General features: G+C 54.8%; 2 protein-coding genes across 3 annotated transcripts in view; one reads left to right on the top strand and one right to left on the bottom strand.

The window, feature by feature from the left end:
- Window positions 1-648: 648 nt before the first annotated feature.
- RABEP2 (rabaptin, RAB GTPase binding effector protein 2) lies at window positions 649-12,272 on the top strand. Of its 2 annotated transcripts, XM_023616070.2 has the most exons (13): window positions 649-1,325; window positions 1,826-2,035; window positions 3,995-4,152; window positions 6,116-6,226; window positions 6,314-6,667; window positions 7,565-7,660; window positions 7,752-7,850; window positions 9,118-9,273; window positions 10,360-10,537; window positions 10,659-10,670; window positions 10,757-10,812; window positions 11,072-11,188; window positions 11,628-12,272. In XM_023616070.2, exons 1-13 carry the CDS (start codon window positions 1,265-1,267, stop codon window positions 11,727-11,729), a joined length of 1,710 nt encoding a protein of 569 aa, XP_023471838.2. In that variant the 5' UTR covers window positions 649-1,264; the 3' UTR covers window positions 11,730-12,272. The 2 variants fall into 2 exon arrangements, with proteins under 2 accessions (XP_023471838.2, XP_023471839.2); XM_023616071.2 differs by lacking the exon at window positions 10,659-10,670.
- ATP2A1 (ATPase sarcoplasmic/endoplasmic reticulum Ca2+ transporting 1) overlaps window positions 12,227-21,817 on the bottom strand; it is an 18,986-nt gene continuing 9,395 nt past the window's right edge. Inside the window, exons 7-23 of the mRNA XM_001502262.7 lie at window positions 21,373-21,458; window positions 20,924-21,221; window positions 20,535-20,701; window positions 18,562-18,650; window positions 18,195-18,297; window positions 17,820-17,951; window positions 16,453-16,575; window positions 16,108-16,326; window positions 15,102-15,437; window positions 14,654-14,874; window positions 14,350-14,552; window positions 14,075-14,160; window positions 13,847-13,980; window positions 13,595-13,712; window positions 13,262-13,379; window positions 12,946-12,990; window positions 12,227-12,521 (exon numbers count right to left, since the gene is read on the bottom strand). Of these exons, the coding sequence (XP_001502312.2) occupies window positions 12,986-12,990; window positions 13,262-13,379; window positions 13,595-13,712; window positions 13,847-13,980; window positions 14,075-14,160; window positions 14,350-14,552; window positions 14,654-14,874; window positions 15,102-15,437; window positions 16,108-16,326; window positions 16,453-16,575; window positions 17,820-17,951; window positions 18,195-18,297; window positions 18,562-18,650; window positions 20,535-20,701; window positions 20,924-21,221; window positions 21,373-21,458 (2,438 nt within the window). The 3' untranslated portion in view covers window positions 12,227-12,521; window positions 12,946-12,985. The remainder of the gene's footprint in view (window positions 12,522-12,945; window positions 12,991-13,261; window positions 13,380-13,594; window positions 13,713-13,846; window positions 13,981-14,074; window positions 14,161-14,349; window positions 14,553-14,653; window positions 14,875-15,101; window positions 15,438-16,107; window positions 16,327-16,452; window positions 16,576-17,819; window positions 17,952-18,194; window positions 18,298-18,561; window positions 18,651-20,534; window positions 20,702-20,923; window positions 21,222-21,372; window positions 21,459-21,817) is intronic.

The raw sequence follows: 21,817 nt of genomic DNA, 5'->3' as shown, positions 1-21,817 counted from the left end.
ATTCTCACCAGCAATTGGTATTATCACTCTTTTTTCATTTTGACCATCCTGGTAGATGTGTAGTGCTACCTCCTGATGGTTTGAATTTGCATTTCCCTAATGGCTAATGATGTTGAACATCTTTTCGTGCACATATTTGCCATCTGTGACATCAGTGAAATGCCCATTCGTGTCCTTCGCCCATTTTCAAATTGGATTGAACCAGAAGATTCTAAGCAGCTATGAGACACGATCTGTGTTTTACGAAGATCACTCTAGTTGCTTTGAGAATTAACTGAAGGGGCCAAAAGGCGACACAGGGGCAACAGTGAGGAAGCACTGTGGAAGTTCAGGAGAGAAGATGGAGACCGGGGCTGGGTGTTAGCGCTGGAGATGAACCAAAACGGACACGTTCTGGAATATGCAGTCCTCTGGAGGCAGAGCTTACAGGACTTGCAGGAGGACACGAAGAGTCAAGGACCTCCAGGCTCCTGGAGTGGACTTCAGAGAGGGAGAGACGGGTTTGGGAGAAGAGGAGTCAAGGCTCTGGGCTTAAGTTTGAGCGGCCTGTCGCCGGCCACGGGGGGATGTCAGGTCGGCTCTTGGAGGGAGAGGCCACAGCTAATGAGAGTTTGACCTAGGGCAGTGCCCGAGGTAAGAGGGATTTGAGAGGCGCTGGGAGTGGGGGAGGGACGAGCAGGGAGCAGTGACTGGTGGAACGTCAAAGTGGCAGTGGGGACGTGGAAGTTTCCGATTTCTACAACTAACTACGCGGAGACTCAGGCGCCCAGACAAGTGCAGCCAACCCAGCCCTGCGGCGGGGGGACGCTTCAGGAGGGCGGAGGCCACAGTTCGCTGTAATGTGAACCAGGCTCCGGCGGAAGGGCGGCCAGGCACCGATCAAGGGACCGGCTCCGGGGCTCGGGAGAGAACGCGAGAGCTTCGCCCTCCTTAGGCTGAGGCCGGCGGGCGTCCCGGAGGAGGTGTAATTTGAGTAGAGCTTCTGAGGTCACACGGAGACACCAGAAGGCCTTTGATGAAAGAATTTTTTCACAAAGCGCTGCCCAGGAAAGAAGGCAGAGAGGGGCGGGGCCTGGAGCTGCGGCCCGGAGTGCACTCGGAAATCTTCGGCTGAGGCTCGGCAATCCTCCTCAACTCTGGCTTCGGCCTGGAGCCCGGGGCTGATCCGGAAACAGCCGAGCGGATCCGGAAACAGCCGAGAGGCCCCGGAAGCGGTGAGGGCCGTCACCAAGGAGTGCGGGAACCCGCCGTTTGCGCAGAGGCGATGGCGGCAGCTGCGCCCACGGCCGCGGGCGAGGACGGCCAGGGATGGCGGCCGGGGGCCGGTACGTGAGGGTGCGTCCATGCACGCTAGGGGCGGTGAAGCCGGAGGCGGGGCCGAGCTCAGCAGCCGGCGGATGCGGGGAGGGGGGAGGGGAAGGGGAGGCTGGAGAGAGGGGCGGGGCCACGCCTCCGGGAAAGAGGGGGCGGGGCCGGGGGGGGGTACTGGCGGAGGGGGCGTGGTCGGGAGATTCAAGGGGTTGGGCCAGTGGCAGGTGAGAGGCGGGACCCAGCGCGGGAAGCAGCGGGACCGGGGGGTAAGGGGCGGGGCCATTGGAAGGAAGGGGGGCCGGAAAGAGGCGGGGCTATAGGCGACACTGCGCAGAGCTAAGTGACAGGCGGGAAGGGGTGGGGCCAGGTGAGCGGGGCGGGGCTAGGTGCAGGTTGGGATGGATGGTGGGGACCGTGGCTGCCGTACTAGATTGTAGGACCTGCGAATTTGGTGGCCTGAGGTTTTGGGGATCCGGGAGTGATGGGAAGAGAGGCTGATCCCTGTCCTCCGCAGCTCTGGGTCCCCAGCCCCAGGATGGGGCAAGGGTTGAGGCTGAGTCCGGGGAGCTCGGCCGGCTTCGGGCTGAACTGGCAGGCGCCCTGGCAGAAATGGAGACCATGAAGGCTGTGGCGGAGGTGAGCGAGAGCACGAAGGCCGAGGCTGTGGCTGCAGTGCAGCGGCACTGCCAAGAAGAGGTGGCCTCGCTGCAGGCCATCCTGAAAGGTGAGGTGGGGACTCCTCCCAGATCCCCCAGCAGCCCCATAAGGAGGAGTGCATGACGAGAAAGGGGTCGGGAGCACAGATAAGCTATGGAGTAGGTTAGCAGGGCTGCCTAGCACCGGGCCGGCCTCTGGGCCCAGAGGAAGGGGCGCCCTTTTCTAATTTGCATAGAGGCGCTGCCTGTGCTAGCAACAGCTCTGTCAGTTCTAGCTAAGTTTAGCTCGGAGCTTCTCCCTGTTCTTTTGCCCCGTTTCTTTTCTTGTCCCTCACTGATGACTGATCAACCCTGAAGATGAGCAACTTCTCAGTTCCCTGAACCGGTCTAATCCTCTGGTTTCCTTCCTTCCCCAGGCACCCCTTAATGGGCACCCCGCCCCCACATGCACCGACTTCCCTCCCTCCCTCATATCCTCTCTTGGTCTATGCACCAGCTCCGTTTGCCCCAGATCCTCCAGCTCCTTTCTGGAATTTTCCTTTCCCTTCTCCTCTAGTCAGGCCGTAGTCTCCAAAAGAGCTTCCAGTCCCGTTCCACTCCTCTGCTGCCACTCCCCTGGATGGTTGCGCCAGCCTTCTCACAGGTCTCTTTCTACAGTCTGGTCTTGACATTGGCTTCCAGAGTAAACGTCCTAAAACCCCATTTCACCATGTCATTTCCCTTTCTAACCGCTGTGTTTGGCTCTGGATTTCTCACATTTCAGACATCTGCGTACAACCTGTGCAGTGCGGTTGTCTCCTCGGACGACTTACCCTATTATCTACTTAATATTTGTTCTTTAAGTAGACCCACTTTTTAAAAACTTGTATACATTTACTTAAAGGAAATTCCTGTCCCTGTAAGAGAAACTGTGTCCTAAATATTAATAATAATTAACATTTATTGAGCACTTACTATATGCCAGGCACTGAGCTAAATGCTTTATGAGTATTTAGTCTTCATAACAATCTCTGTGAAGGAGGAACTATGGTCCATCTCCATTTTACAGAGGCAGCTCTAAGGCCCAAAGAGGTTAGATGATTTGCTGAGCTCATACAGCAAGAAAGCAGCAGAAGATTTGAACCCAGGAAGTCTGGCAGCAGAACCTTTACTTCTAGTGTTAGTACACATTAAAATAAATAATTAAGCAAATAAAAAAATGACTGCGTTCCACCCAACATCATCTCCACCTCCCACTGACCTGTAGGATAAATTCCAAACTCCTTGGGGTGACATTCAAGGCCTCAGGAGCCATCTCCTGCCACCCTCTCCACCCTTTCCAGCATCTCTCCTCATGCACCTTCACTCCAGCTCTGTCAACATGCCCACCGTGCCTCAGACATACCATCCACTTTCCCACCCCTGAGCCTCGGCTCACACTGGTCCTGTGGCCTCATGTGTCTGTTCCCTCCTTCACCACCTGCTGCTGTCCTCTCCTGGCCAGGCAGGCAGCGAGGGGCTCCTTCCTCTGGGATCTGCAAGCCCAGGAATGGTCCTCTCACAGCTCTTCTCGCACTGCCTCGTAACTATTTCCACAGCAGCCTTCCCCACTGGACTGTGAGCTCCTGGTGTCAGGGTTTGTGTTTGATTAATTTCTCTATTTCCAGAGCCCAGCTCAGAGTGTGGTCGAGAGTAAATATTTATCACTATTATTAGATATTGATTGTTATTGGTACATATTAATAGGAATAGATACCATATTTTCTACATTTATTATGTACCAGGAAGAGGGCTGAAAACCTTCCAGGTGTCATCTCATTTGATCCTGTAACCGCCCACTGGGGTAATCATAAATGTCCCCATTTTGTGGCTGAAGACACTGATGCAGAGAGGCTAACTGGTTGCCCAGGGTCGTCTCTCCACAAAGCCCCCTGTCTTAACTGCTATGGTAAATTGCCTTGTAGAGAGCGTCCGTGATGGAGAGCCCTCTACTTGCCCACACGTAGGGCCGGGGCACTGACTCTTCTCTGCCCTTCCTGCCCCACCAGACTCCATCAGCAGCTATGAAGCGCAGATCGCTTCTCTGAAGCAGGAGCAGCAGCAGCAGCAGCAGGATTGCGAGGAGAAGGAGCGGGAGCTGGGCCGCCTCAAGCAGCTGCTGTCCCGGGCTCACCCCCTGGACTCCTTAGAGAAGCAGATGGAAAAGGTTGGGGTTGGGATGGCCTACCTGCCCCACCCCCACCCCTCCGGGATTTGGAAAGATGTTGAGGCAGCCAAAGGTGACTGGGGGGCAGAGGGATTGTTGGTGTCCCTTCCCAGATCACTGGGAGCAGGGTACCCAGTAATAAATATAGTATAGCACATACCAGCTCCATACTCAGCAGGGTCCTGGCTTGCCACTTACTTGTCGGGGGGCCAGGTTTGTTTACCTCCAAAATTGGGGAAAGTCATGTAGGGGGAGGGGAGCTAACACTTAAGGATACCTCTCATGCACTAGGCGCTGTGCTGACCGCCTGACAGACCTAGTCTCCCCAGTCTTTCTCCTGATAGGGAAGTCCATTATATCCACTTAACAGATGAGTAAGGTGAGGCTCAGAGAAGTTCCGTCCTTCCCGGGTTATGCACATAAAAAGGAGCAGATATGGGATTTAAAAATCTAGGCAGTCTGGTTCTAAAATTCTTGTTCTTAATCTCTATGGTATATCACCTTTCTTATTGTTGTTGTTATTAATGATAGTGGAAAGGACATATTCCCAAAGTTCATCTTTCAAAGTGAGTTCACATCGTTCCCTCGTTTGATCCTCACAGCAGCCCGGTGAGGTAGATACTTACCTCATTTTATGCGTGAGGAAACTGAGGTTCGGAGAGATGGAGGAAATCGCCTGGTTGGAAAGACAGAGATCAAAACGGAAGCCCGAGAAAGGAAAGCTGCCGAGCCACGGCTTCCCAGCAGAGGCTGCTGCTTGCGTTCAGTGTTCCTTAGGGAACAGCTACACAGGGTGGTGAAGGAGGGGGCTCAGCTAAATTAGAGGCACCTGGTATGGCAGAAGGGGCAGCAGGCCTGGCAGCGGGCAGTGCCAGTCCTGGCCCAGCATCTGCAGGCTTCAAAGGTGTTCTGTTTGGGCCGCCTTACCCTGCCTGTTGTAACTGTTCACATAGGACAATTGGAGAGTTAAATGGAACTTGTTTGAGACAAGTTTTTGAGTGATTCAAGAGGTAGAAATGGCCTGAATTGGAAGAGGATGGGTGACTGGCAGATTTCTGCCCTGGACAGCTGGGTGGATAGCAGGGCCGTTCTCCCTGACCTAGTGTTTGTGAGAGAAATGGTGTCATGAACTGGTTCAGATTTGGCTGTATGGTAGAGATGTCCAGAGGCTGTTGGCTACGCAAGTTCAGCAAATTCCCAAACCTGAAGAGACCAAAAGGAAATGGCCAGCAATATGGTGATGGGAGTGTGGGAGGTCATATCAGTTAGGATGAGGTTTGAAAACCCAAGTCATCAGTGGCTTAGGTAAGACAGAAGTTTATTTTTCTAAAATTCCAGAGGTAGACATTTCCAGGACTGATGTGGTAGCTCAATAGTCATTAGGAACCCAGGCTCCTCATGTGTTGCTGTTTTGCCATACGTAGCTTACTGTCTCATGGTCCAAAATGACTGCTTGAGTGCCAGCCATCATGTCCACATTCCAGCCAGCAGGTGAAGGAGGAACAGTAAAGAAAAGCACACCCTCTCCCTTTAAGGAGCTATCTTGGAAGTTGCACGTGGCACATCTGCTTACATCTCATTAGCTGGAACTTAGTCATGTGACCATGCTTAGTTACAGGAAAGCCAAGAAAGAGATAGTAGTCTAGAATTTAGGTCATGTGTCCAACTAAAAACATGAGGTTCTATGATAAAAGAAGAAATGGATGCTGGGGAAGAAGTATATCATGAGCAAGTGGGCAACAGGAAGATAGTTGTGACCTTGGCCCCTTTACCTACCATGTGTCCTGGGGCAAGTCCTGCAAGCTCTCTGAGCCTCTGTGTTCTTATCTCTAAAATGGGGGTGGACAGTGCCTTCTTGGGAGGATTAGAGAGTTGATGTGCTTGGAGAGAGAGCTCTGAACAGACATGAGGGGTCCTGCAATCAGGGTGGGGGACTGTCACTGCCCAACCCCCCTTCCTCCAGGCCCATGAGGACTCGGAGAAGCTGCGGGAGATTGTGCTGCCCATGGAGCAGGAGATCGAGGAGCTGAAGGCGAAACTGCTGAGGGCAGAGGAGCTGATTCAAGAGATCCAGGTGAGGGGCCGGCCAGGGGCCACTGATGGAAGACAGGGTGCCACAGGACCCTGACCCCCCAGCCTCTTCCCTGCCCCCTTTCCCTAGAGACGGCCCCGGCATCCCCCTTCCCTGCACGGCTCCGCGGAGTTGCTGCCCCTGTCCCGGGACCCATCTCCCCCACTGGAGCCTCTCGAGGAGCTGAGTGGAGACGGGGGTGCAGCGGCTGAGGCCTTCGCCCACAACTGTGATGACAGCGCCTCCATCTCCTCCTTCTCCCTTGGCGGCGGGGCCAGCAGCAGCAGCACCTCCCTGCCCCGTAGCCGCCAGGGCCTGAGCCCCGAGCAGGAAGAGACAGCCTCCCTGGTGTCCACGGGCACCCTAGTACCCGAAGGCATCTACTTGCCCCCCCCTGGTTACCAGCTTGTCCCAGACAACCAGTGGGAGCAGCTGCAAATGGAGGTGAGTGTGTGGGTAAGTGGCCTGCCTGCACGCAGCCATCTCTCCCTGCACCAGATACTCACTGAGCACTGCTGTGTCCAGGCTCTGAGCTAGGGCTGGGGGTGCCACGGGGAAGACAGAACTCCCACCCTCTGGGAGCTTCCTCCGAGTGAGGGAGCCAGACCCAGCCATGCACATGAGCACGTGAGGAAGACAGTGTCCCTGGGTGGGGCGCCCAGAGAAGACTGAGTAGGGTCAGAGGGTAGAGACTGGGAGTACAGGAGACCGAGACCCGGATAGTGACAAAGCGGTGCTCTTCGAAGATCAGGGCCAGAGCAACTGCAAGTTCAAAGGCCCTGAGGATGGACAGACTATAGTATCTGAGAAACAGGAAGACCACAGAGGAGGAGGACAGAGATGAGATCAGAAAAGAAGGCAGAGTCCATAGGAGGTCAGCCCTCGGGCTGCTGTGGCATTTGCATTTTAGACAAGGAGCAGTGGGAAGCCTCTGCAGGGTTGAAGCCAAGGAGAGGCCTGCTCTGCTTTAGGCTTTTAAAAGATCACTTGGGTCTCTGTAGGAAAGGACTGTAATGGGGGGAGGGGACAACAGGAGAAGCGGGGCAGCTAGTTGGGAGGTGCTGGACAGTTTAGCAGAAGGTAGTGACTGGGCCTGGGAGACGGCAGCAAAGATGGATCTGGAATCCACTTTGGAGGCAGAACGGGCAGGGCCTGCCGATGGATTGGTTGTGGGGAGTGGAGGAAAGAGAAGAGTCAGCCTCAGTTCCTGGGCTTTTGGCTTGAGCAACTGCCTGGATGATGGTGCCACCCACTGAGATGCAAAAGGCAAGGCACGAGGGGCATGGTGAGGAGGGAAGGCCTCCCCTTGGAGGTTGAGCCTGAGGCCAGGGTCTGTGGCAGGGGCGGCAGCTGCAGAAGGACCTGGAGACTATCAGCCGTGAGAGGGACGAGCTGCAAGAGGGTCTGAGACGGAGCAACGAGGACTGCGCCAAACAGGTGGGTCCAGCCTCTGCTCCAGCCCCAGCAGGGCCTCTGGCCCCCTGTCTCCTCCTGGACCCCAATTTCACCCTTGCCCTTCCACACACAGATGCAAGTGCTCCTGGCCCAGGTCCAGAACTCAGAGCAGCTGCTGCGGACCCTGCAGGGGACCATGAGCCAGGCCCAGGAACGGGTTCAGCTGCAGATGGTGAGGAACCAGGGTGTGACAGGAATTGGTTGAGGGGGGCATATGGAGGGCTGAGGCACCTGTCCTGCCCCCAAGTCGCTCAGGCTTCACCCTGGAGTTGGTGCCAGGTGGATAAAAGGGTTTCCAGGGCACCTGGCACTGTGGCCAGAGCAGAGGCTCTGCATTCAGACAGAGCCCACCATGTACTCACTCTGTGAACTTGAGCTGATCCCACAGCTCTGAGCCTCAGCCTTCCCACCTTAAAAGTGAGATAATGAGACCTAGCTTGCAGAGTCATGAGGATTAAAAGCAGGGATTGCAAAATCAGATACTTCCCAAGGCCAGATGGAAGATGTAAATGATTGAACTGAGGGGCTGGCCCCGTGGCCGAGTGGTTAAGTTTGCGCGCTCCGCTGCAGGCGGCCCAGTGTTTCGTCGGTTCGAATCCTGGGCGCGGACATGGCACTGCTCGTCAGACCACGCTGAGGCGGCGTCCCACATGCCACAACTAGAGGAACCCACAATGAAGAATACACAGCTGTGTACCGGGGGGCTTTGGGGAGAAAAAGGAAAAAATAAAATCTTTAAAAAAAAAAAAAAAAAAAATGATTGAACTGAGCCAGGTGTGAGCCTGGAAGGAGCAGTGTGGCAAAGCAAGAGTGTGTGCAAAGGAGCTGAGCTGCTCCTCAGCTCCCCGAACTACAGCCTCGTGGGAATGTGGGCTTGGTGCTGCCAGGGTTTCTGACTTGTCAAGAGAAACCAGAAATCTGCGTGTTTGTGTGTACAGTAGTCTCCCAATTTTTAAAGTTAGCAGCAAATTTAAGGTTTTTTTTTTTTTCCTTTTTCTCCCCAAAGCCCCCCAGTACATAGTTGTATATTCTTCGTTGTGGGTCCCTCTAGTTGTGGCATGTGGGACACTGCCTCAGCGTGGCTCGATGAGCAGTGCTATGTCTGCACCCAGGATTCGAACCAATGAAACACTGGGCTGCCTGCAGCGGAGCATGCGAACTTAACCACTCGGCCACTGGGCCGGCCCCTAATTTGAGGTTTAACGAAACGTTTGACATGGCCTGTGGCTGCCACTGTGTGACCCCCAAGTCATCAAGGAGGGTGTGCTTGGGAGCCAAAGACGCTTCACAAAGGGTGTTTCTTCCTTTCTCAGTAGAGAAGGAGGGCACGGGCTTTCTGGCCATCAGCGGTGTCCGGAGGAGGGTTCAGGGTTTGGCCTCACAGGGGACTGGAGAAACTCTGTCCCCCTTATTGCCTTGTACTAATTGTCCGTCCCCAGGCAGAGCTGGCTGCCTCCCACAAGTGCCTGAGCCGCGAGGTGAAGCGGCTGACTGAGGAAAACCAAGGGCTCCGGGCTGAGCAGCTGCCGTCTTCAGCCCGCCGGGGCCTGGAGCAGGATGAGGGCCAGGAGGCATCGCTGCCTAGCTCCGTGCCGGTAAGGGGAGTGTGGGCACTGAGAGCCTGGGCACCACCCTGTCGGTCCTTCCTTTCTGCACGCAGCAAAGCATTGACCTGGGACCACTGGACTCAGGGGCAGACCCAGGCTGCTGTGTATTAGCTGTGTCACCTCAGCCAACTCAACTTGACTTCTCTAAGGCTCAGTTTCCTCATCTGAAAATGGGAGCATACTGCCTTCTCAACATTGGCATGAAAATGAGTTGACAGAATGCTTGACGTGAAAGGAAGCATTGATTTTGTTTGTTATTCATAAGTGACAGGAGAGCCACAAAACTGAATTCATCATAATCTTTGATTCATAACAAGCTGTCATCATTGATCTGTGCGTGGCCTTGGTTGATTGAATTTATTAAAAATAGGAAGATCACCCAGAACCATTGCCCACCATGAGAACTACAGCTAATTTCTCCTTATGTGCACCCCCTGTATTCCTTGGCTCTGTTTCTGCTGTCCTGAACTTTATCATTCCCTTGTTCTTTTGGGGGATCGTTTTTATTACATATACATATCTTTCTAGACAAGGGAGTGCTAACCTTGGGTGTTTTTGAGCTTTACAAAAGGGTATCTTGCTTTAGGTATCTCCTGGCACCTTCACTCTCCACTGTTCCTGAGGGCCCTCCACCCTAGGGGTGTGGCTCCTACCGAGCATTCACTGCTGTCCCAGTGTCTTTGTCCACTCTCCCCATGATTGTTTTTTTTTTTCTTTTGAGGAAGATTAGCCCTGAGCTAACATCTGCTGCCAATCCTCCTCTTTGTGCTGAGGAGGACTGGCCCTGAGCTAACAGCTCTATCTTTCTCTACTTTGTATGTGGGACGCCTGCCACAGCATGGCTTGACAAGCGGTGCCATGTCTGCACCCGGGATTTGAACCGGCGACCCTCAGGCCGCCAAAGCGGAGTGTGTGCACTTAACCGCTGTGCCACTGGGCCGGCCCCTGTTTCCTTTTAAAGTTTCCTTCTTCCTCCCTTCCTTTCCCCTCCCCACAATCTCCATCCAGCAGGTGGCCCCTGTGGCCTCTACTCCTCTTGCCCCACACCCAGCAGGTGATTTGCATCCGTTCCAGGAGCTGCAGCAGCTGGTGTGCCGCACGCAGCAGGAGGCACGGGCCCACCAGCAAGCCCAGGAACACGAGGCCGAGCGCCTACGGATTGAAATCGTGACGTTGCGGGAGGCACTGGAGGAGGAGACGGCGGCAAGGGCCAGCCTGGAGGGGCAGCTGAGGGTGCAGCGGGAGGAGACAGGTGAGCGAAGAGGAGACAAGCCACCCCACCCCTCCCAGGGAGGCTGACCTCCCCACAGGGCACCACCTGGGCACCAGTGCGCGAACGAGCCTTGACCTCTCTTTCTTTGCTTTCCACACAGAGGTCTTAGAGGGTGAGTATGGGCTGGAGCCTGGCCAGGGCAGGTGGGGAAGGAGAGAGGGTGTGGGCCTGATGGCTTGCCCCTACCTGACTTCCCAGCCTCCCTGTGCAGCCTGAGGACGGAGGTGGAGCGGATCCAGCAGGAAAAGAGCAAGGTGAGGCAGAACTCGGGCCAGGCTGGGATGAAGGGAAGGGGCGGCAGTGTGGAGAAGACCCAATCTGGCCCCTGCTGGCCTTTGTCTCCCTCAGGCCAGGTGGCAGGAAGCTCTGAGGCAGCCACCAGGCTCAGGCCGCACAGAAGAGGTCAGAGTCAGGGATGATGTGGAAGGGGCTACCCTGTCCAGACATCCCGTTTCTCTGGCCGCATACCCTCCCATCTGGCCCAAGGCCTCAGCTCTACATCCTGTCCCACAGGCCCAGCTCACAGACCTCCTCTCAGAACAGAGGGCAAAGGTGCTGCGGCTGCAGGCTGAGCTGGAGACCAGCGAACAGGTGCAGAGGGATTTTGTACGACTGTCCCAGGCCCTGCAGGTACTGCATGTCCCCTCCCCACCAGGCTGGCATGACTCCAGGTGACTTGTCCTAGCTCTTGTAAGGACGGTCCTCCAACTACAGGAGTCCTCTTCCTCTTTCTGGGGCTGGCATGATCCTTTCCTCTGAGCTATTGCTCAGCAAAAGTTGAAGATCTTGTGTGTCCATCTCTGCGGGCCACAAGAAAACCCTGGCACAGGGCCTGGCCCACAAACGTGCAGCATGCTCGTTACATCAGCCCCCCCTGCCCCAGCCCATACTTCCTCAGGCTGCTCTCAGGATGCATTTCTTTCCATGAACCCAGTTTCACTGTGCATTGGGGGAGGTGGGGCCCCTGGGTACACTGGTCCTGGGCCCTTGCCCTTTGGGGACTTGGAGATGGGGCAGGGGCTGCATTTCCCCACTGAGGGCCCTCTGCTCCCCTCGCTGGACCCCACAGGTGCGCCTGGAACGGATCCGCCAGGCAGAGAGTCTGGAGCAAGTGCGTAGCATCATGGATGAGGCACCTCTCAGGGACGTCAGGGACATCCAGGACACCTGAGGGCAGAACCACCTGCCCTGGGGAGACTGCCTTTCTCCACTCCCGAACTGTGAGGCTTGAGCTTGGGGGGTCTCAGAATGGAGTCTTCACCCTCTCTAAGCCTGGGATGGAGGTGACAGGGCCACCTCTGCCCTATCCCTCCAGCGCCTCCTCCCAGGGGTGGCTGGGCCTTCTGCTTCCAAGGATGACACCTGGGTGAGGGTCCCAAACCCCTTCTGGAACCAAAGGTGCAGGCTCAGCTCTGCGGCTTTCTGGCTGCCATGCTGCCTCCTGAGTCCCAACGCTCCTGACCCCGTCCCCTCCGGACTAACAGCCATGCCTGTCAGGAGAAGCCCATTCGCTTCCACGAGGCACAGCCGAGCTGTGAGTGGTGGCTGGGAGCCTCTGTCTGTGTCTGTCAGTGGGTGCCTCCACACGCACACCTTGGGACAGGCAGCTGCTTTCTGAACCGCATGACACTAAGATGCTTGTCCCCAAGATGTGCACGGAGGCAAGGCCAGACTTTTCTGTCATTTATTTTCAATAAATAAGCAGCTCAGCTCATCGGTCGCCTTGTCCCTGCAAGCCCCACGGGGTTGGGGAAGGGGAGGTTTTACAAGGTTTGAAGGGAGGAGGTGGGTTGCTGAGGGGGGAGGAGAAGTGAAGGGGACACTGTGTTTATAAACAGAAAATGTGGGGAGGAGTCAAGGTACGTGGGGGTCTGTGCCACAGCTCTGGCTGAAGATGCGTCGCTATGAGGGTGGGGAAGAAGGGGCAGAAGGACTGGTTACTTCCTTCTTTCATCTTCTGGATCTGCAAGGAGAGAGGGGAGGGATGAAGCAGGTGGCGGGGACAGGAGGGGAGAGGAAAAGTCCCTCCCAGGCTCCCTGTCCTCCATCCCCTGGCACACTCACCTGGAAGCCCCCCCCCCATACCTACCTGTGTCCCTAGACCCCACTCCCCAACCACTGCAGCCCCAGCGTCAGACAGCTCAACGCCCAGCCAGCGCAACGCAGCGCAGCCCAGCAGACACAGTGGTGCCCAGGGGCAGGGGCAGTGCTGACCCCTGGAGTAAGGGCGGCAGCCCACCCCAACTTAGAAGCGTGGCAGTGGCGGCGGCAGCAGTGGCTCCGGGTGGAGCTGCGAGCGCAAGTGACCTTGGGTGCCACCCAAGGGGGAAAAGAGGGCGGGCAGGGGGCACAGCAGCTGGGACAAGGGCAAGAAGAGGGGGCGATACCTGTGACACGGTTTCAAAGAGATGGAGGAGGGGGAACGGGTTATCCTATGGCCAGAGAGGACAGAGAGACAGCCGTTATCGAAGGAGGGAGAGAGGTGGGCGTAGAGGGCCAAGAGGGCTGAGGAGGTGGTAGGGGCACCGAGGACAATGTATCTGCATTGGGCATGGAGGCCTGGGGCAAGGAGGAAGGGCCTGTGGGCAGGAAGGACACCCACCTGAAAAGGAGGGGGGCAGGCGCCTTCGCAGCGCAGAGGGAGGGCCGTGCTCACGGCTCGGCTCAAGGGCTGACGGGGCTCAGAGGCAGGGAGCATCTTACCCTCCAGATAGTTCCGAGCAACGAACTTGAGGACTTCATCGAGCAAAATGACTGGAAATGAGATCTTGAGGACCATGAGCCAATGGGTGAGGTCCAGGGCCTCGAGCTTGAAGATCATCTGGGAGGAGGCAGGCAGTGGCAGTGAGAAGCACATGTGCCCCTCTCAGGACGGGTGGGCAGGAGCCAGAAGACCCGGCACTGCCCTAACCTGACCCCACCTCCCTCCCTTTGTCAGTGCCTCTAGTTGTAGTTGTAGTTGTAGTGGTCACAGACCCCTACATAGGCTCCCTGTGGAATGGGGAACAGGCGGCCCGTGCCTGGAAGAAGGCTCACCGGCAGAGGGTCGACGTAGAGGATGAGGAAATGGAGGGACATGGAGAGGCAGATGGAGCCCACCAGCCAGATGTTCACCCAGGGTGGCATCCGCACGAGGGACTGGTTCTCAGACAGGCTGCAAGGGGGACGCCAGGTGGAGCCCAGGGTAGGAGACACAAGAAGAAAGAAGTGGTGAGGAGAGAGAGCAGGGGCAGAGAACAAAGGCAGCAGCCTCCAGAAGGCAGCAGGGGGAGGGTAGGCAGGCCCCACCTGTTGAGAGCATTGCACATCTCGATGGTAACCAGCACAGACAAGGCCATGGTCATTGGCTCCGGGGCCTCAAAGACCTCACAATCCACACCCTCAAAGTCGGGGTTGTGTTCATTGCACTTCATGAAGTGAGTCTGCAGGAGGCGGGGAAGGGAACTGAGATGCCACAGAAGCCCCCATGCCACCCTCCTGCTTCCCACTTCTCTTCCCTCCTCCATCCTCCCCTACCAGCTGGCTATAGGTGACATGAGGCCCATCTTCAGCAAATAAGAACCACCAGGCAGCTGCTCCCACAGTGGCTGCACCCACGTAGCCTGTGGTAGAGAGAAGATGGGAGTCGGGGTCAGGGCTGGGGAGATGGGAAGTGTTAAGAGGGCCTCGTGGCCATGAAGAGCCGTGTGAGGAAGAGGGCCCAGCAGCGTGGCTGCACTGGGGGAGCCGCTGTCCCAGAGAGAAGGTCAATCCCAAGGGTTGGGAAAGATCATGGGTCCCATCCTGCTCACCCCCAATTGCCATGTAGCGGAAGAAGAGCCAGCCACTGATGAGGGGCTCCTTGGGGCTCCGGGGGGGCCGGTCCATGATGTCCAGGTCCGGTGGGTTGAAGCCCAGGGCTGTGGCCGGGAGCCCATCAGTTACCAAGTTCACCCACAGCAGCTGCACGGGGATCAGGGCCTCAGGCAGCCCCAAGGCTGCTGTCAGGAAGATGCTGCCAGAAGGAGGCGGTCACATGTCTGTGCTGCCTCCCGGATCTGTGGGCATCCGCCCCCCGGCCCTGAGCTCCTCCTGGATGCCCCCCCGGCTGCTCACCAGACCACCTCGCCCACGTTGGAGGAGATGAGGTAGCGGATGAACTGCTTCATGTTGTTGTAGATGGCCCGGCCCTCCTCCACCGCAGCCACGATGGTGGAGAAGTTGTCGTCGGCCAGCACCATCTCCGAGGCGGTCTTGGCCACAGCAGTGCCAGAGCCCATGGCAATGCCGATTTCTGCCTTCTTCAGGGCGGGGGCATCGTTGACGCCATCACCGGTCTGAGAGAAGAAAGACAAGGTGGAACCTGGCCCCTTCCACACACCCCTCCTTCAGACTCTTCCATGAGGCCTCCCTTCTGTGCATCTCCCCAGGGCCCCCACTCAGCTCCCCCCCCTCCCTGGGCACCCAGCTCCCCAAGATGATCATCTCAGCGGACTTTAAGCAGACCACCCCATGCCAGACTCCACACGGACCCCAGCCTGGGCAGCCCCCTTGGTCTCCTCACCATAGCCGTGATCTCGTCAAAGGACTGCAGATACTCCACGATCTTGGACTTATGGGAAGGCTCCACACGGGCAAAGCAGCAAGCACGGCGGCAGGCCTCCCTCTGCTCGGCCAGGGGCAGGTCGTCGAACTCCCGGCCCGTGTAGGCCCTGTCAGCCACCTCCTCATTCTCCCCAAAGATGCCGATTCGTCGGCAGATGGCAATGGCTGTGCCCTTGTTGTCCCCAGTGATCATGATCACTCGGATTCCCGCATCGCGGCACAGCTGGATAGAGCCTGTGACCTCCTTGCGGGGCGGGTCCAACATGCCCACCACGCCAATGAAGGTCAGGTCCGTCTGGGGAGACAGAGCAGAGATGACAGGGTCAAGGAGGGACTTGGAAAATAAGCCAGGGAGGAAGCTCTAGGGGAGATGGGGAGAAGGGTCAGCGGGCCAGAGGGAGAGCTGACCCTGGGCCTGGTGTTCAGACCTCAGTGGGGCCTTGTCAGCTCAGGGGGAGGACATATCCCTTGTTCACACGTATACTGCAGGCTTGGCAGTGCAAGGCCCATCGGCCTTTCATAGAAAGAATGCGAGCTGGAAGTTAGAGCACTGGTTTCTGCTTTAAGCAGGGTCATTCACTTGGTCTACAACTTTGGGCAAATTCATGTTACCTGCTGGGCCACAGTGTCCCCTCTGTCAAATGAAGGGAGCGGACAGAGTCAGACCTCTACAAGAATAGGAGCTGACATCCACGTGAAGGTCATGCCCTGCTTCTTGCATCAAGAAGATGTCACTATGGAAGTATGTCAGCTGAGTATGCTTAGTGACCTGGTTGACATCTGTTCTGGTGCAAGCACCTCACCCTGTCGCAGACAGGTCCCCGAATCGAACTAGAGGATTCCTAAGGTTCTCTCAAACTCTAACGTCCTGTGCTTCTGGGACCCGTGACGAAGTAGGCAATGACAAGGGTGGGAGAGGGTTGAGGCGAAAGACTCTGGGACAATTCAAGGCTCCATCTGCTCACCTCGTACTCCATGAACCTGGCAGAGTCATCCAGAATCATATCCTCTCGCTTTGGGGGGGTGTCCCGGGTAGCCAGGGCCAAGCAGCGCAGGGTGTCCCGGCCAGTGCCCCACTCCTTGATCACCGACAAGATCCTTTCCTTCACGGGCCCTGCCATGGGCACCCGGGTGGTGCCAACTCGCACATAGTTACAACGGTCGAGGACCCCCTCAGGGGCACCCTAGGAGAGCAGAATAGCATTCAGAGACTACCATCTTCCTTCCAGGGCACAGTGAGGGGGCAGGGATAGGAGAGGGCTTCAGCATTTGGAAGAAGAGGCGGACTGAGGCACATTCCGATTTCTGACCTTGACAAACATCTTGTTGCCCACAGCAGCCCGGGATTTGGCGGGGGAGCAATAGACAGACATGGACTTTCTGTCTCGGGAGAACTCCAGGGTGAATTCCTTCTTCATTAGCTGGCGGATGACCTGGGAGAGAGGAGACAGGGAGGGAGAGGCCAGACGTGAGATTGGTGGGAAAAGAGCGACAGTACTGTGCTAGAAGTGAAGAGTCCCAGAGCCCTTAAAACATAGTTAAAAAGGATCTAGAGGTCAGAGCAGACCCTAAGATGAAAGGTAAGTCTGGAACCTACAGCACAAACGGAGAGAATTCCAAGGCTAGTGCTGCCACTGTCTTACAGTGTCCAGTTTAAGCACAGCAGAAACAGGACAGCATAGTACAGCACCATCCAGACCTTCCAGTGCTGATGGGAATGTTCCGTAATCTGAACTGTCCAATATGGCACAATTGAGCAACGGCTGCTGAGCAGGGGAAATGTGGCCAGTGCCACTGAAGGACTGAGTTTTCACTCTTATTTAATTTTAATTAATTTAAATTTAAATACCATATGTGCTTCTAGAGATACGTGTTTGTTGGACAGTGCAGACCCAGTGCCTGGCACGCAGTAATATGCTATAAAAATGAATGAGAGCCTTTTTTCACCAAATGCATTATGGATATTTCTCCACAAAATAAAATAAAACTAAACAGAAATAACAACAAATGAAAAATAAGTTGATGCTTATCATTTGTAAGTTTTTTAAATGAATCCTCTATTGATACATATTTAGATTGTTTTCCTTATTTTTGTTATATTAAATAAAGCAGCAGTGAGCATCTTGGCTATACAAAAAAAAGAATGTGGGGAACATAACACCCCAGAGGAATTCAACAGAGACCAGAGCTTAGAGAGAGAGTAACAGACTGGGCTTGTTCATCTGGACAAGGGGAAGCAGAGGAATACACATTAGTTATATTTCCCAAATCCTAAATCAGGTCTTCAGATCTGATAAAAACAAGTATGCTTCTAGAGACAAAGGGATAATAGTCGAAATCGGGGCTGCCTCGGGATAGGTCACTTGTGGTTTCTCTGTCCAGCTCTGTTCCTTTCACCTAGCGACACAACAGGAAGAAGTGATCTTAAATTCATTAGGGATGTTGCAGCTAGGCAATAGAAAGAGCCTAGTATAAGCTTTGGTATAAATCCAGGGACAGTAGGTCCCAGCCAAACTCAATCCGGCCAACAAAGCTCTGGAGAGGCCGTCTGCTTGTGCTGGTTGGGGTCCCAGCATGGGGCGGGAGGCCCTGCCCAGCCCAACTTGGGGGCCTCTGCCTCCTGAGGTTCCTTGGGTCCTGGTCTGTGTGATCCTGGGGAGGGGGCACCCAGACTCACTGAGTTGCAGGCATTGGCTCTCTCCACCTTCGAGAGGTTTCTCACATCAGTGTTGAATACATTCATCTTCTCCACCAGGGTGGTGAGTGCCGTCTCAGTGGCCTCACCTACCTTCTCATAGACACCTTTGGCCTGAGAGGGCAGAGGAGGAAGAAGTAGGTGCCCTGGGCTCCTGGCCCCTTGTTGCCCTATCATACCCACCTTCCACCTAGAATGGGAAGGGAGCGAGCCACTCTCTTCCCCGTACACCCAGGAAAGGACTTGGGACAAGGGACTTTCTTCCCATGACCCCTTCCTTATGGCCTGCTGAGGAGGCTTAGACTCTGAGCCAGTGGGAAGGGGAAGGAGGGGCTGCCTCAGGAGTGAAGAGGTTACCTCATTGAAGTCCAAGGAGGAGTCATTGCAGAGGGCACAAATGGTGGCCACCTCCACTAGCCCATCATACTGCCCTGCCCGGACTGGCTTATCATTCTTCAAGCTGGCAGTGGGGTAGAGGAGGAAGGAAGGGAAACAGACAGGTAGAGAAGAACAGGGAGTGAGATGCAGAGAGAGCGTGGGGAAAACAGTGAGGGACAGGCCAGGGAGACGGCAATCAACTTGGAGATCAAGTGGGAGAGAGAACAAGGTCAGGGAAGGAAGAGGAGAGAGAAAGGAAGACAAAACTAGGGAGGAGGGTGCTAGGGAAAATGTAGGGTGAGGGGGGTGCAGGAGGAGCTGGGGAGAAGACTCGAAGGAGACTTACATCTCCCCTTCCGGAGCATAAGTGGAGCCAGTGATAGAAAACTCGTTCAGAATGCAGAGGTCCCCATCCACCTTGTCGACGATAAACATCTGCAGGGGAAAAGGGCGTGCACACAGAGGTCTAACTCCCCCCATCCCTGAAGGCAATCTGCACCGAGGGGAGGCCCGTGCTCCTAAGCTCCCTCTGCCCAGCCATGTGCACTGACTAACCGAACTTCCTACCACCGCCCCCCCAACCCCCACCAAGCCTTTCCTTTGTCCTCCCTGCATCCTCCCCTCTCCCCTACTCCCTTGCAATCATTCTCCAAGTTCTGTGTTAGTGGCCTTAAGACAAAAGTGACTGCAGGTCACACTCAAGACTCCTTTAGATCAGTTAATAAAATAAGACGTGCACAACAAGGTGTGCTGGGGACGCAGCTACCAGTCCACCTGTTAGCACATGGCCCATCTACAGCTCCAGCTGCTCGTGGCCAGATCTTCCAGTTCTGCCAGTTTTCCAGGAAGAGCTAGAAAGTCAGGTTATTTTCCTATGAAATCTCTTGACTTTCAAATGTGGGCAATTAATTCATTTTCGTGAAACACGACAGGAGCCAGTTGCACAAGCCTGCAGCCTGGCCTTGAAGCTTGTGCTTTGGAGGGATGTAGAGAAGGCAGTGCCCAGAGGAGGGCAGCCCACCCTGAAGCAGAGCAAGTGCGGACAGGACTGGCCTTAAGACGTGTTCCAAGACAAAATGATTCTGTGGTCAAGTACGTTTGGGAAACTCTGGGTTAAACAAAGCAGAATCCAACCTCTTTTCGATCAGGCTTCTTCGAGCCTTTCAAATGCCAACAGACACGTGGGTCTACCCAAGGGGCTAAGGGTATAGCCTTTCTCACCCTCATCTGACCGCACAGCCCTTGCTTCTCATAACAGCAATTTACATTTCGTGGACATGCTATTCCACAGAACTCTGTTTAGGGCAGGGGTTCTTTGCCTGGGGTCCATGGACAACTGCCCTCCCAAGGGGTCTGTGAACTTGATGGCAAAAAAAAAAAAAAAAAAAAAATCACATCTTTTATTTTCTCTCTAACTGACATTTAGTATTTCCTTCCAATTATGAATGGACCACACAAGTATTTGCAAAACCTGTGACTCTGCCACCAATATAACCACAGATACTTTCCTATCACATCACATTGTCACAGAGCCCTCAAAATAGCATCTGCCCTCATCACTGATTCAACATTGCAGTGGTTCTCAGACTGACCACTAGAATTTGCTATTTAATACATTAGTAAAGAAGCATATGTGCTACCAAATCACAAATTTGTTTTTAAAATATTTGATAACTGTATTTTAATCATTGGTTTCCTCTGTAATCTGATATATTTTTAAAACAGAATTCTATGTATTTAATCTTATATGTTTAAAATACTATACTGAAAAAAGAAAATACTATACTGAGAATAGGCCCAGACTGCCAAAGAGTCTGAGGCACAGAAAAGATGAAGAGCCCCGGATTAGGAAATGCTGTTCAAGATTAGTGTGGCTGGGTGCCCAAGCCTGTCATGGATGACCACGCTGGAGCGTGGTCTGGTGCGCAGGCAGGAGCTCTGGGGCCAGAAAGACGTGGGTTTGAAACTCAACTCTGCTACCTGCTAACTGCGCACTGAATCTCCCAGAGCCTCAGTTTCTTCTTCTGAAAAATGGGGTTAACGAGACCTTCCCGTGACGGGGCTGTTGTGAAGGATTAGAGGTAACACATGGCAGTCAGCATCTGGCACACGGACAGTGGCTAGAGGGAGCTATCTGGCCAGGGTGGAGGGGCCTCTCTGATCCCTTCATGGCTGACAGGATGGCAGTCGATCTGCCCTCTGAGCATTTCCAAGGCCAAAATGAGAAGCTGCCAGTGAGGAATAGGTAGCCCCGTCTTTGGAGGCTCGTTTCACCCCAGAGGCAGTCTTCTGAGTGGGGTGTTCCCCACACTCCCTGACCTTGCAGACAGACATCTGGTTGGTGGTGAGGGTGCCTGTCTTGTCGGAACAGATGACAGAGGTGCAGCCCAGCGTCTCTACAGAGGGCAAGCTCCTCACGATCGCATTTTTCTTTGCCATCCGGCGGGTACCCAAGGCCAGGCAGGTGGTGATGACTGCAGGAAGGCCTGTGGGGAGGCAGGAGAGAGAAGGAAGGAAGAATAATGGAGGCGGGAGGGAAAGCTAGTGCGACAGGCTGAATAATAACCCCAAAGACGATCAGTCTGAATGCCCGGAATCTGTAAATGTTACCTTATTTGAAAAAAAAAAAAAAAAATGTTACCTTTTTGGAAAAAGGGTCTTTGCAGTTGAGATTGGCAAGTAGGAGGAGAAAGAGAGGCTACAAATACCTTCTGGGATTGCAGCGACAGCCAGGGCCACAGCAATCTTGAAGTAGTAGATGGCGCCACGCAACCAGGAGCCCCCGTGGACTGGGTCATTGAAGTGGCCAATGTTGATGAGCCAGACAGCCACACAGATGAGGGAGATGACCTTGGAGAGCTGCTCCCCGAACTCATCCAGCTTCTGCTGCAGCGGGGTTTTGTCTTGTTCCGTGGCGGCCATCTGGTCACGGATCTTCCCAATCTCCGTGTTCACCCCAGTGGCGGCCACAATGCCCAAGGCCTTGCCGGCTGCAATGTTGGTGCCCTGGGAAGGTGAAGAAGTCAAGTAATCAGGCAAGAGGTAACCATCATGCTGCATTTCCCTACTGTGGGCCTCATCTCTTCTCAATCGCCATGCCTCTCCCAGAAAAGGGCCTCTGGCTTGAGCGCATGACAGCCGGCCCTGGATGGCTCACCGAGAAAAGCATGTTCTTCTTGTCCTGGTTGACAGCTCGGGGGTCAGGAACAGGTTCTGTGTGCTTGATGACGGATACAGACTCGCCTGTGGAGAAGGGGCCAAGGGATTTTCAGATGACATCATGTCCTTCTCCCACACTTCCCATCCCTAACTCCCTCCCTGCTTGGCAGGACAGGGCCAGGTAAGGACCAAGCAACAATCCTGGACTCTGGAAGAAGCCACTGGAGGCAAATGGGAAATCCATTCATTTAAAGTAAAAAGACTTTGCTTGACTACTTAAAAGCTGCATGACTCTGGGTCACTTAACCTCTGTTTGCTCCTCTATAAAATGGGAACAATAATACGTACTCTTCAGAACAGGGTCTTGGTGAAAGTCAGATAAGTTGATGTATGTGAAAATGCACTGTCAACTGTGGAGCACATTCCTGGGAGGGAGAGGCCCA

Source organism: Equus caballus, chromosome 13 (genome assembly GCF_041296265.1).
Source record: "Equus caballus isolate H_3958 breed thoroughbred chromosome 13, TB-T2T, whole genome shotgun sequence".
NCBI lineage: Eukaryota > Metazoa > Chordata > Mammalia > Perissodactyla > Equidae > Equus > Equus caballus.
This window is presented reverse-complemented; position numbering and strand designations above follow the sequence as displayed.